The 14,216-nt window shown below is 39.8% G+C and overlaps 1 protein-coding gene across 2 annotated transcripts in view; it reads left to right on the top strand.

The window, feature by feature from the left end:
• The first annotated feature begins 6,364 nt into the window (after positions 1-6,364).
• The window catches only part of dock1 (dedicator of cytokinesis 1), a 188,603-nt gene continuing 180,751 nt past the window's right edge, over positions 6,365-14,216 (top strand). For both annotated transcript variants that reach the window (XM_078278479.1, XM_078278478.1), the window contains exon 1: positions 6,365-6,571. In XM_078278479.1, the coding sequence (XP_078134605.1) occupies positions 6,529-6,571 (43 nt within the window). In that variant the 5' untranslated portion in view covers positions 6,365-6,528. The remainder of the gene's footprint in view (positions 6,572-14,216) is intronic.

Genomic DNA, 14,216 nt, shown 5'->3' with positions numbered 1-14,216 from the left:
AAAGCTTACCGGCATTTACTTTCTTGCTTACAGTTCAATGAGATGATCACTCTCATGTTTGTATGGTAAATATGAAGCTAATGCTACCACCAGCAGCCAGTTAGCTTAGCCTCTCACAAAGACTGAAAATGTATAGCCTGGCTCTGTCCAAAGGTAAAACAACATACGAACACCTCTAAAGCGTACTAATTAACACATTATACATTGTTCGTTTAATCCCTTATGAAAACTAGCTAGCTGTTTTCCCTTGTTTTCAGTCTTTGTGCTAAGCTAAGCAAACCGGCAGCTTGATCATTATGTACGGTCATGAGTGGTATTAATCTTTTCATCTACCTCCATCTACCAAAGAAAGCACTGTGTGTTTCCCCAGAATTTCAAACTATTCCTTGAAGCATAATTTCTAAGAACTAGGGCTCATTAATAATATCAGTTAAACCTATATATTTGTAATTTAAGTTACTGTGGTGAAAATCTAACAAAATCTCAACACTGACTTCACATGATTTCTTTTTCAGTGAAGAGTCACAAGGGAACGGATGTGCTTTGTACATCAATTCAGTCAAATCCCTGGTACAGCACAGCAACTTATCAATTTTGAAGTCATATTATCAATTCAGTGGGTAATACTCTGGGAGTCTCCCATTACATTTTCTCTGTACATTGACTTGTATCCTCTCAGGGCACAAAGCTCAATCTCTGGTGCCACAGCTCCAAATGAGTCGTAAACCTTTCGAGAATGTGTGGAGTTCCTGCAGAGTAAGCTGTTTTCAAAGGATGCCAATGCTCTGCCTTCTCCCTGGGTAGCTGAGACTTGACTACAAATGGCACTCTATGGCCCTCTGTGTGTTTTGGTCTGCCTTGCCTGGCACTAAGCGCCATCACCTCTATAGGGGCTTTCCGACCGGAGGGATTTTTGCAGTTCTTAGAACTAAACGTTCCTAGAACACTTTTTCATCGTGTTCCGATTTTTAAGTTCCTCTGGCTAGCTCCTCTTTCAGAGCAGGGTCTTTTCCCTTTTCCCTTTTCCTAGGTGTACTTGATTGGTCGAACTTATAAGTCACGCCCACTGCCAACTCGGAACTTGCAGACAGAGCAACAACCAACAACGGAACATTTTTAACAATTTTCACCATCTTATTCATCATTAAATTCACTTTTGACAACGGTCTTGCGAAAATTGATGCCGAATTGACAATTTGCTTCAAAGTTTTCAGAGTTGAGAACCTCCATGAAGTGAGGCGACAGCCAGCAAGCGCCTGCCCCGACCCCTAGCTCGTTGCTCGGCCAGTCTTGCTCAGATACCTCGCTGTGAGCTGGAGGTCTCTCAGACCGCTCTCGTAAAAAAGAGGCTTTTATTTCGCCGTTGACGGTTCGTTTGTTTAAATATCACAACACATGTCCATCATAAGATTAACGGGAACCTGTGGTTAACTGTCTTTTCGGAGTTAAACTCCACAAGCGTGTCCTGCGGCTTACCGGCAAAGACCGTTGCAGTGCATGCGTCACTCACTTACCCCTCATACCAGTCCCATATGGCCACTTGGCCAGTGGGAATGCAAGTAGTGAGTACTACTTTGTTACCGGTTGGAAAGCACCCCATTACACAGCATTTCATATTCAGACTTGCAGAGCTTACACTGTCTTACTAACATGTCAAAATCACAGTTACACAGCCTGAGAGGATGTCAGTGCCAAATCCAGGATAAATCAGTCCAGCGTCTTTGCAAAGGCCTGTTTTAAAAGGTTAATACCCTAAAGCACAGACACAAATGTTGTTTGATGAGGTTTCTTTGAAAGAAGTGTTCTCAATGCTCCAAAATAAATCTCCAATAAGAGTAGAGAAGCTGGCCAAAATTAACTGGGTGGATTACTTTCAGAAGGTTAAGAATGTAACTGTTGTCTGTATTCCTCTTAATTCTTCAAACCTTGCATATTTAAATGTAGATTGAAGAATTCCAGAAATGTTAGAAAACTTTCTGAAAATATGCTTAAGGCTTGGGTGTTTTGTGTTTTACCTGGCCAGCAGAGTGGTCCAAAAACTGGCTTTGGTTGCAAGCATCACCCACCATCATCACTCTTCTTTGGATTGGCAGCCACCCAATTTTGACTGGAGCAAGACTACTGAGTTGAGCCTGCTCCTTTCTTGGGGCCTGCATCATATGAGCTCTCTCCCAGCTTTCTCTGTGCTCTGGAGGAGAAAGAAACCCAGTTTGGAGGGACTCCTGGCTGCCCAGAGAACTCTCACACAGGCTGGGACTTCCACATGAAGATGAACCCCTGCTAAAGGAGGGAATCCCCGGCTGTCTCCAGGCACGTCTGGTTGCCTCTTTGTCAAGAGCAGGCATGGATGTTGTCCAGTCACTGAAAGCTGGAACCTGATCATGAACTGGGGCTCTGAGAAGTTCGCTCTCTATCCTCTGCAGGTGCTCCAGCCAGCCGTCCAGCTGGTGTCCTTCAATGGCACTCTGGGGCCGAGGTGCACGTGGAGGGCGAGAAACACGGGGCAAAACCTCCCCCTCTGTTATTAAGCTCTCCCAGTAGGACTCATCTCCTGATCTCCTCCAGCTCTGAGCTCTTCGTAGGTGGTCAGCTGGCCTGCGGAGAGTCATCCCTTTGGAGCTCAGGTAACCACTCACAGCTCTCGAGTTTCAGCCCACAATAAAACCCCTTTACAGTGGAGGTATTAATGAGACTCCCCTGGCTCAACTGGACTTCTTATCATGAGGCATGCCAGAAATGCACTGCAAGGAATTAGTAGCTACAAGAATGCCGGAGGTCATCGTTGTTACGGATCTGTTATGGGAAGGTATCACAATACCGTTTAGTATGAGAAATAGGTGCAAATTATTCTAGATCATAAGACAAACTACGCCACTCCACAGTGCTGCTGATAATATTACTTACCAAACCACCCTTTTTCACTTGCGTCCAACTCCTAAGTCCACAGTGTTTAGGAAGTAAACACTCTCTGTCTTCATATAAACTAGGTGCTAGTGGGTACTGTCTCCAGTCAGGCACATAGCAATGTGAGGGATGATCTGGCGAACAAAAGAGTTAGTGAGCACAAGGGCTGAACATCCAATACAGATAGAGATGGAAAGAGACAGAGGGGTGGGCGGGCTGAAAGAAAAAACAAACACTTGTTGATGCAATGCTTGACGTAACAAGATCTCCATTCAAACAAAGAACACCAGTAACATTCAGCATTTTAATTATCAAACCGTTTAATTTTGGGTTTATGCAAGTCAGAAACACAATGTTTAAAAAAGCAAATAATCAAACTTCCTGACATTCAGCATCCTAACAAATGATAGAGCATCACTAATGAGCAGTATATCCATGTTATTCCATGAGTCACTTATTGCTTCAGAAATCCTCTTTGTTGAATTCCCTCTGTTTCTGCTCTTCCCTGTGATCTCGTGGTTGGTGGCTGATTATGAGGCATTGCTACCCTCAAGCCTCTAACCCAAGCCATGTGACATTTGCAAGACTGTCTTTAAAATGGGCCAGTGTCCTCTTGGATAAGTAACAGTGACCCACATGATGCCACACAATGCATGAGTGAAGGGTATTTACAAGACAGAGGAAACTTGTCTCTGACTTAAGGCCAGATTCTATTTTAGAGGCAGTTAAACACAGATCTTCAAAGATACAACTTCTTCTTGCTTGGATGTTTAAGGAATTTCAGTTTCTTAGTAGATTAACAGTCCCCAGATGTCTTTCAAAGCAACTTCAGTCCCACTTAGTGGTGTAACATTTTCCAAACGTCTTTCAAAGACAGAGCTATGTTAAATATCAATTGATGTGACATGCTTTAAGACACCTTATCAAGCTGAGAAACTACACACAGAAGGAATATGAAAAGCTGTAAAGCAATTTGCATCTTTTTGTCTGCTCTGTCTGGGAGACAACATCAAAACAAATCAAAAACTCAATTGAGTAAGGACAGATTTAAATGAAAGCTGCAAGTAGCAACTCCCTGCATGTCGGGGGATGCTGGCTGGTTGTGCATTTGTGTGACTTTTGGACACTGTGCACATTAATAAGACTTAATTTGCTGTGTGTAGTGTCCGCCATTGGAAATGATGTATTGCAAAGTTTGTACCACTTCCTGTGTCCATAAGTGTCTCCAAGAAATGGTTTATGAAAGGGCTGTATCTAAAGTATAGGGGGAGTGCAAACTGTCACTAATGAAAAAGGAACTCTCTGCTGAGTCAAATTATGCCTCCTTCAACAGTGCATGAATCATGAAATGTGGCATGGCTAAAGGATAGGGGGCGGGGCAATCAACAATAAAAAAGGAACTCTCTGCTGAGTGCAGTGATGCCTCCCACAAGTGTCTAAGACAAACAGTTCATGAGTTATGAGGTGTGGCTCAAGTATAGGAGGCGGCAAGAGACATGCATTTTAATGCTCAATATCAAGTGTAGTCCACACAATGTAAATTTCATGTACACATGTTTGTAACATAGGCGAAAGGCTGACTTCCTGTTGCCAGTAGGCACTATGACTATGAGTCAAAATTGGTACGTAGATATCCTTAGACCAGGATTCTTATCATGCACAAATCATGAATCATTTTAAAAAGTCACTTCCTTAACCTTATTTAAAATCACATATTTAGAATGTAAGCACCAGATGATGTGAGGTTATTCCAGATGGAAATCAGCATTTGGAACAGAGACAATTTCTTTTTGAAATAAAGCATGTACTGTGTATCACAGTTAGTAATAATCTTCTAACAGGAACAACAGGTCCGACCAACACCAGTAACAACAGGATCCAGTAGTACACTAAATAAAAAAATAAATAAAAAACATCTAGTACAGGAAGGGATTGCAAAAACTAAAGCATAATCCTTTGGTGGTATAGAAATACCATACTTGTTAAGAAGTTTAGAGTATGACATCATTGCACCACTAAAACTGAGGAGCTGGTTCACCAGATAAATTCAATTGACAAACCATCTTTCCAAGAATAATGTTACATAATGTTGTTTTTATGATTTGTGTTTCCATAATATGTCTCTATTGTTCCAGATGTAATATATGTGTGTTTGTGACGGGAAACTATGATGGACTGTTGGGCCCCTGGCACTCGGGCCATGGCTGTATTATATTATTATTATTATTATTATTATTATTATTATTATTATTATTATTATTATTATTATTATTATATCGGCCTTAACAATGTTCAGCAAAGGTAGCTTCTTGGATGTGAGAATAAATTGAAAGCAGCACCGCCATCTGCTGGCAGACTCCAACATGAGCAGGGAGAGTGAGCAAAGGAGGGCATGGTGTCACAGGTTTGAGAGACTTCTCTAAAAGATGGAATGCAGCCAAACAGGATGCAACATTTTTGCAAACAAGATGAATAAAGATGAACAGATTAACATGTGTGCACCAGGTGCATCCCTCTGATGTCTATTATGTAGCCCCTGCTGCTCTGAGGAACAACTCTTATTAGTTCAACACATCACTGCTCAGAATAACAGGCCCACTTTAGCCCCTGTAGCTTTACCATTAACCACAAAGGAAGAAGGAAGTGGACAACGAGCGCATCGATTCTAATTCTGTGGTCATCATTCTGAAAGGTCACCGTAGAAAACACTTTTATTTACAGGAATACTGTTAAACTTTTGAAATTATATAATTAAAATAAGTTGAAACTGTATGTGTGCAATACGTTACAATTGATTTATTTATTTCAAGCTGAGTGAAGCAGAAACATTCTATTGACAGCTGCTCAATTGTCCCCAACGGTTATTATGCCTGAAAAGAAAAAGCAATTTTGTCGAAATTATAACAAATTGTAGCCTACTTAATGCACTTCATTCAAATACCACCTTACGTTTTGACTCATTTTTACTTATCCATATGCTGCCTCTTGACAGGCTATCGCCTTATTTCTATGTGTTCCATTTCTACTATTATTAGTGTAGCTTATTATTTTATTTTTTTATCATCATATAAATGTATTCCATATTCTCTTGAATCTGTGTTTTTTGTTTTATAGGCTAATAGCACAATAGAATAAAGTCAAACCATTTGTTTTTCTTTAAAATTCACACTTAGCCTAAACGTTTTGGAAAGCTTACTATAAAAGTGATGTACAGGAACAAAAAAACATAGCATACTTTATTTTCTATAAAAGATTTGTCATACAATATAGTTCACCCACCATTTTATTTTCAACCCGTTTATGTCATATTTACAATAACATGCATCTGCAGAGTAGAGACCACTAATCTAAAACTTTTCATGTAGCAGTTTTCGCCACAGTATAGGCTAAACAGCAGTGAAAGTTCAGCAGGACTGCTACTGTATGAACGCCTACAGGGTGAAAAAGTTGTGTTCCCTTTCTCCCCCTTGCGGAGCATCCTGTCACTGGTGGAAAATGGCTGCTCGGAGTGGCTCCCCAAAGCTCAGAGAAAACTGAAAAAAAGTCTACATTAATAACAAGAGGTCACATCTGGACCTATTATAACAGGCTAAACGACAACTCGGGGAAGCCTCGACACGGAGAATGTCTCGCTGGGTGCCCACTAAAAAGGAAAAGTATGGTGTTGGTACGTAAGAAAACTTGCATGCTCCATCGTTAGCTCGTTCTAGCTCTCTGCTCTCAGATTGCACAAGTTTGGGAAAGATTGTGATTAGAAAGCGACCGGGCTGTATTGTTTCTCATGTGGTTGTATACGTAGTGTTTATGGGTCACATTTGCCTTAACTGTGTGAATGCAAATATCGCGAGTCGGGAATTTGCCAGCTAGTTTTGCATGAAACGCAAAAACAAGGAATGTCTGTCTATTGTGAGGAAGAGGAGTGTGTGTGGATTGGGAATTGTTAGAGGCGCGCCTAGTTGTAGCGCTGTTTCCTGTGTTATGGGGCCTTCGCTACAAACTAACTAGCTAGTAACAGGCTACGCATAACTTGTAACTGTTTAGTTTGTTGGTTGTTTGTGTTTACTCATCCGTCTTCTACAACGTGAAAGTCTTTTGTGTGGTTATTTATTGTCACTTCCTAAACCAGGCGCCCTGGCCTGAGAACACTGACTCGTTTAGCTTCCACTCTCTCCTGTAGGGGATTATTTAACACACAAAATATACCATCACAGAAAGTATCTGTAGCTTGTATTACTCACGACACGTTGTATTTATTACTGACGTTATATTGAAGGGTTCAATTAGACAAATCCTACAAGGCAAACATATACTCTGTGTGCCACTGTAGAATGGACATGAATATGTATTTATTGTTTATGTTTTAATCACTTATCTTATTACTGTCAATTTGTACAATACAATTATAGCATATGCCTTTGCACTATGACTAAGTAGGCTGCTTTCCTGCAAGCGCTGATAAACCATTTTATTTTAAGTGCTTTTTACATTAAACCACATGGTTTCATTTATTTAAATTTCGGCCCCAGGGACCGCACAGTCTGTTAATACTCTTGGTGTTAGAGGTCACTTTTGGAATACATTTCCTCATTACTGTTTACACAACAGATAATACACATTTGTAATTATTTATCTGTTTGAGAATTGATGTATTGCATATAAAGGAACTGGAAACTACCTCTTAAACCACTCTGATGAAGGCAAGATAGCCAGAAACGTTTGGTATATTTGAGAAGAGTTGCACGATTTGTTTAACTTTGATGGACTCGTAATGGGTAATGTGAAATATTTGAGTAACGTGATTAAACGGCTCACCGTGCTGGGCTTGAATGCCTGAAATAATAGTGTAATGGAGCTAATCCTGATTTTTCTGGGGATCCCCTGGAACATCCTAGTCCTGTTCAGTCAGCAATGTAGCAAATTGTTTTCCAGAAGAATCTGGTTTCTCGACAATGGATTGTTATTTTTAATGTGTGCAATGTACTACACCACATGCATACTGAGTCCCTTTTAGCTGGGTCCATTAGTGGAACTGAGGGCTTGCAGCTGTATTAGGGATGCTAATGCTGATTGATGGATGAGTTCAGCAGGTTACACCAAAGCTCTATTTGGCATGGCACCTCAAACTACAACTTCCAAATGAGCTCTGTTGTTTGCAGTGTAGTCCACAGCTCTATTTGAGCCTGTGGTCACTTTAGTCTCTTCAGGAGATATGGTTGGCTATAGTTAAAATTAGCGTGTGTGTGAAAAGTGTATTATTCTGATGCTAATGATTGCCTGAATATATTTTCAAATATCCATGAGATCTTGAAAGTGGAAGGTCTTCAAAAATGTTGAAGAACATTCTCACGGGGCTCACTGAATGCAAGAGTGGATGAGTCATTAGAAGAAAGAGAGGCAGCTGCCACATCACTGCGGCAGAGGATTGATGGGGTGCATATCCATTGCACGTTTAATACTTCATGTGTTGACCAAGTAGCAATAATGAGCACGCTGCAAGTCCTCTTTCAGCAAAACTTTCATCATACCATGTACTACCCATAATGGCCCCATGGCTTTATTAATGTATGTAGGGAAACAGTCTCCTTTTTAGTCTTTTTAGCAGTATTAATAATACTATAAATAAAGTCTTCTGAAATGGAGCATAGCACTGATAATAAAAGGCTTTGTTATCATACCAGCAGTTCGATGAGTGGAAGCAAGGCTTTGCTCCAACACAATAACCAATATTGGAAAATAAACCATATTGGATTTGTGCCACAGTAATGACTGCAAAAAAACACAACATAAACTGAAGTGTTCATGGTTTGGTTGTCTCTTCTTTTTCTTTGCTGCGTGTGTAGTTCTCTGCTGGTTGTTAGTCTCCCTTGTGTGTCAGGGTTAATTATTTAATTAAAAAGATCATGATATTTGATTTTGTCAACACTGCCACCACGTGTCCAGAGTGTCTGCAGGTTGTCATTCCTCACTACAGCTGAGTGAGAAATGACAACCTGCAGACACTCTGCTTGTCCCTGTTGTCAGTATACAGCAGTAGTGGAATGTAACTAAGTACATTTTTTACCTACCTAAGTACTATACTTAAAGAGGCCCTGTGGAGTTCTTGTACTTTATGTATTTCTATGTAATGCTGCTTTATAGCCTACTTCTACTTCCTTCTATTTCAAGGCAAGTAAACCTTTTCCTTCACAGTTAAAATTGGTTCCATCGCGACAGTAATAGTTATAATAATATATAACAGTACATCACTCACAGGAGCCATTCTTCTGCATTATGAGTACTTTTACTCATGATACTAAGGACACTGCTGATACTTCTGTACTTTTAGTGAAATTTGAAATACATTTCTCACATTGTTGTATTGCTACTTTAATGGAATCATTCTTTCATAACTATACAGATATCTGTTGGTGTTGTAAGACTTGTTCCCACTGAACTGAACAAGGTTTGGTATGTCAGCGCCTTGACTTGATTTTTGGAAACTCATGTTCTTAATGCTTCTAGAATCCCCCTTATTCCACCAGAGGCAACACACTTTATTGCTTTTACATTGTTTCCCAGGATTATTGTTGCCCTGAGGCATTAGTTCAATTTCCTCCTCCAAACAATGTCTTAATTTCCACTGGCATGTTCAGAATTCCACCTATCTTCCCGGATTTAACTCGGCTAATCTGGTGAATTGACAGAATTCATCGGCATTCAAGGCAGTCGCACACAGAAAGAACTATTGACTAACTTCAAATGGAAGTTGTAGTTTTGGGGCTCAGGGCCTAACTTAACTTCATTCTTTGACCCGTATTCATATGATAAAAGAGGAGTAAGGTGATCCGTCAAAAAAATATTAAAATCATATCTCTCTTGACCTTGAGCTAATTCCATTACGCAGTTCTTTTCTTGTGAAATGCCAACCAGCCTGGCATAAATCAAAGGAATCAGTAGTTTTGAAGCCTAGTTATTCTTGTGGCTTCTTAAAAGTGATTTAACAGGGCCTGGAGCAAATGTTTTTTTGCTGTCTCCTGGTTCAGTGATGAATTAACCAGAAATGCTTTTTGATGCTAATTTCAAGTGTTGTCTCATTAATTCTGTTTCATCAGGATGCTGCTGTTCCTTAAGAGAGACTTCAGAGGGTTCTGGTTCTAGAAAGAAAAATCAGGAAACACTAAGCAACGACTAGAACTATTTACTGTATCTACACATCGCCGTTGAGACTTTAAACTACTCTTGTCACCATGTGCTGTCATGAGAAATGTTTTCCACCTCTCAGTACGTTTCACTTTGTAATTTAGCTTTAAGTCATCGGACCATAATACCACCTCAGAACAAAGAAAATGCTATCAATGTACAAAATACATTCAGACGTTAACTTTTTTTCTCCTGGTATGCAGTTGCAGGTTTGGACCAAAAGTAAATGCTGCTTCCTGTAGGTCAGGTTAGGTCTGTGCAATTAATCAACATTTTAATCGCGATTACGATTTCGGCTCCTAATGATCACAAAAACGTAACTTAAAAAAATGAATCGTAAAAAAGCTAAAAACGGTTATTTTGCACATTACGTTTTGGAAGTGAACGCTTATTTTTTGTCTTGTGTTCTGAATGAAAAAAGAATGTTCAAATGGCAAGTATGTTCAAAGTATCAAGGAATAACTTTTTCACAGTTTTTTAAGTCCAATATTTGCAACATCTTTCCAAAAGACAATGAGTAATCGTGTTAAATAATCGTGATTTCAATATTGACCAAAATAATCGTGATTATGATTATTTCTTTTTCATAATCAAGTAGACCTAGGTCAGATCACAGTCTGGCAGCTTTATCAAGGACGACAATTGGTCACACACCCATACACTGAGCTCTAAATGTTGCACACTCTAGTGTGGCTGTGATTCATATTTTTAAACTGGTGTGTGTCCGACTGCAGGCAAACAGGACTGACAACCCTCATTTGAAACAGGTTACGGGTGAGTGACACATTGGGAGCAAAAAATAGAGACGCAGTTACTTTGCCGTTAGACTGAGGCCGTAAGTAATTTGTAAAGCCCCCGCCCTGCAGCCAAGAAAACCATCTCTCACCCACATGTGCAGTAAGCTAACAAATATGGTTGCGATTAAAACGCAGTCTCGGTTACTAAATAAATTCTCACACTTAAATGTGTTTTAAACTCCCTGCCTCATATTTTACACCTCTCGCATAGCGAAGAGAAGATTTTACAAGCTATTTGGTGTAAAATATGGGAGAGTGAAATTTGTGCAATTGCCTTTTATCAGTTTACTTCTTGGTTTTATATGCTAGGAGTTATTTTCATCATCAGTCTCACGTCAGCTTAAGGCGCAATAAATATAAAATGAAATAAATGTAAACATGAAAAGGGGAAAAATGTGGCTCTTGTCAGCGCTGCACTCCCTGGAAGATATTGCAGCTTTTTATTCTGACATAACAAAGCATTCAACAATGTTAACTACACAGTTGAGTTTTAGAAGAAGGCGGCTTCTGATTTCTCTCTGCCTACACTTAAACTTTGTCCAGGAAAGCAAGCTGACCTGACAAAATCGGAGACAGAGTGCTTTTACCAGAGTGAAATAAAGCAGCTGATTAATAGGATGGAGCCAGGAGAAGGAAGGAGACATGCTGTGGAGACAAGCAGGAGAGGTGTTATTTGGTCTTGTCAGGAGGGAAACAAACAGTTTCATCTTTGTTTGGTCTGTTTTACAGCCAGGTGGTGTTTATGATCATCCACCTTTTGCTCATTAATAAAACTGCACAAACAGAAATTGCTCATCTTTTGCAGCAGAGGGAGGTGATCAAATTAAAGGAAGCCAAAATGTGATAAGCTTTTTTTGTCTTGCACATCCTTCCTTTTGTGTGGTAACTCGTGTGTGTGTGGTTACGTTTGGTGACGAGACAGTGTTTTTATTAAGCACTGACTGTGAGAAGTGTACAACTCTCTTGAGCGATCACATGGAGCCTAAAAGCTAAGCTAACACCATTATTTCCAATGTTATGAGTTTGCGCGTCGTGGCGTTGGATTATTTGTTTTTGTCAGCGTGCAAGATGCTGCATACACCCTCCACCTGGGTACTCATCCTGCTCTCCCCCCCCCCCCCACATTTAATAAAACTGTGCTGCACTTACTGAGCTGCCCTACAGATCTGTAAACAAAACATCTTTCTCTTTCTGTGAGCTAACTCTGCATAAACATATGTAAAACTTGATTTGTGACTTAGTTTATATGCACTGTCACGTGTCAGGTGTCAGTTACATCACAATTTGATCTAGCTATATGTTGAACCGTTTAATTTTACCTAGTGTCGGTATTGTAGACTTTCTCCTCATGAGAGTTGCTTTTGGTATTTGATATAAGTACACTTTTTTGTGTCTCAGTCAAAACTTTGGCCATCATCTTCCTCTTCTCTCTTTGGAGGTCAGTATGACTTTGCTATTATTCATTCTGAAAAGGAATTAACTATGGGCCGCACTGCTTGGTGATGCACTTCTAATAGTACAGCTCCCAGTGGCTTGCTGTGAGATGGTGGCTATGACAAATGACAGCTGGCCTATTTAATCAGTGCGTAGCTAAGTGGTTCCACACTATTCCGTTTTGGCTCACAACTGAGACAATGCTGAAACCCCTCTACGTCTTGTTTTAAGTGTATCTGTCATCCGAGAGGTTGAGGTGAGAGGGAGGGAAAAAGCATGAAGCGGTTTTGAACAAGTTCAGCTCGGATTTACACGGGTGAAAATGTTTTAGTCTCCTGACTGTAACCGTAGTTTGTACAAAGCTAGAATGTTTAACCTTTTGACACCAAACTGTGCAGCTGTTTCAGTGACAAAGTACAAAGTAAATCTGGAGAGTGCTAACCATGTTATGTCATTATCAGTAATGAGTCAACATCCTGTGAAATCTTAATTTGTACCCATTTTAAAGGACTTTTTGTCCTCATTCCTGATCTCAGCTGTTTTTGTTTTTACTGTGACTGCTGGGGAGGCTGGTTGGTGCTGACTAATGCTGTCATTCGTATGTAGCCCAAATGTTTTTTTACTAGGTGTTTCTCTGCATCATAGGATATAGAAATATGTTGTTTAAGACCTGTAGTACTCTTAAGAGTAAATAAGAGCCATCGCAGTGAGATGATACCAGGGAAAACTGTACTTCCTTTAGTTAAACTATTAAAAGACCCATGGCTGCTCAGTAACTTAAATGTGATTGGTTGCCTTTGGTGACGGGGGAAGACATTGACACACTTTTAACTTTACAGTGCAAACTGACTTTGTAGTGAAAGGGGACACGTAGGGCTGAGTGTTCTTGAACCTCCATTGCAATTAAAATGGACCGTGATGGTCCTTTTTGAGTTTGTCAAAGACAGTGAGACATGAAAAGAAAGGACACACAAACACACACATCTGGGTTGATCATGTATGATGGGTGAGTGACTGATGTGGGCCATTCCTATTGCTGTGCTACACAGGCAGGTGGTCTCCAGTACCCTGAGTATTGATTGTGGACATGCCAAGCAGCTTGTGCATTGTCTGAAAATAGTCCTGCTGTGCTGCTTTTGCTAGCTTGACAGATGGCTAATGGTGTTTAACACATCAATGTGAAACAAAAGCCACCAATGTAGACGTTTGTTATTACATAATTTAGATTCAGCTGGATGAAATTAATATATAAGAACCTTTCAACTGTCATAATGTATCAGCGAGGCAGTGAACATGGTTGTATGAAGTCGTTCATATTCATGAACTTCGGCTTAGTTTAACATCTACAATGATAGTCCCCAGAATTGAACCATCTGTGACAAAATGACTGCTGGTACAGATATGTATGTAGGGATTATTAAGACAAACAACAGTATTTTCCTCAATGACAAAGTAATTTGAGGGTCTTTATTCGAATGTAATCTGAAGGAGTAAGTGAAGTGATAAGTCAATCAGGGTTACCAGCATGTGTGAAAGAAAGAGAAAACAAATGGGAGGGAAACCATCCTGATCGTGACGTATCTCGTCTAGTTTAATTATTAGTCAAGTCAACTTGATGGTCAATTCTGCAATATGTGCCAGACATACAGAGCAATTGAAAATACTTTTCTCTCCGACCCACGGTACAATAATACACGTGCAACAAGTATAAAATAAAAAGATAAGAAATATATACAAAGAAGGATAAGTTATATATACAATGAAACTAAAAAGATAAGTAATATGTTACTAAATAGTGCAAATGTCAGGCAAAATCAAAGAGATAAAGATGTTAGATAATGGCCTGACCAATAGCCATGCTAAAAATAATAGTTTTTTAATGTATCCTTTCCATTGATTACT

This window comes from Sander vitreus, chromosome 21 (genome assembly GCF_031162955.1).
Source record: "Sander vitreus isolate 19-12246 chromosome 21, sanVit1, whole genome shotgun sequence".
NCBI classification, from domain to species: domain Eukaryota; kingdom Metazoa; phylum Chordata; class Actinopteri; order Perciformes; family Percidae; genus Sander; species Sander vitreus.
Note: the sequence above shows the minus strand (reverse complement) of the source record. Positions and strands in the feature narration are given on the sequence as shown.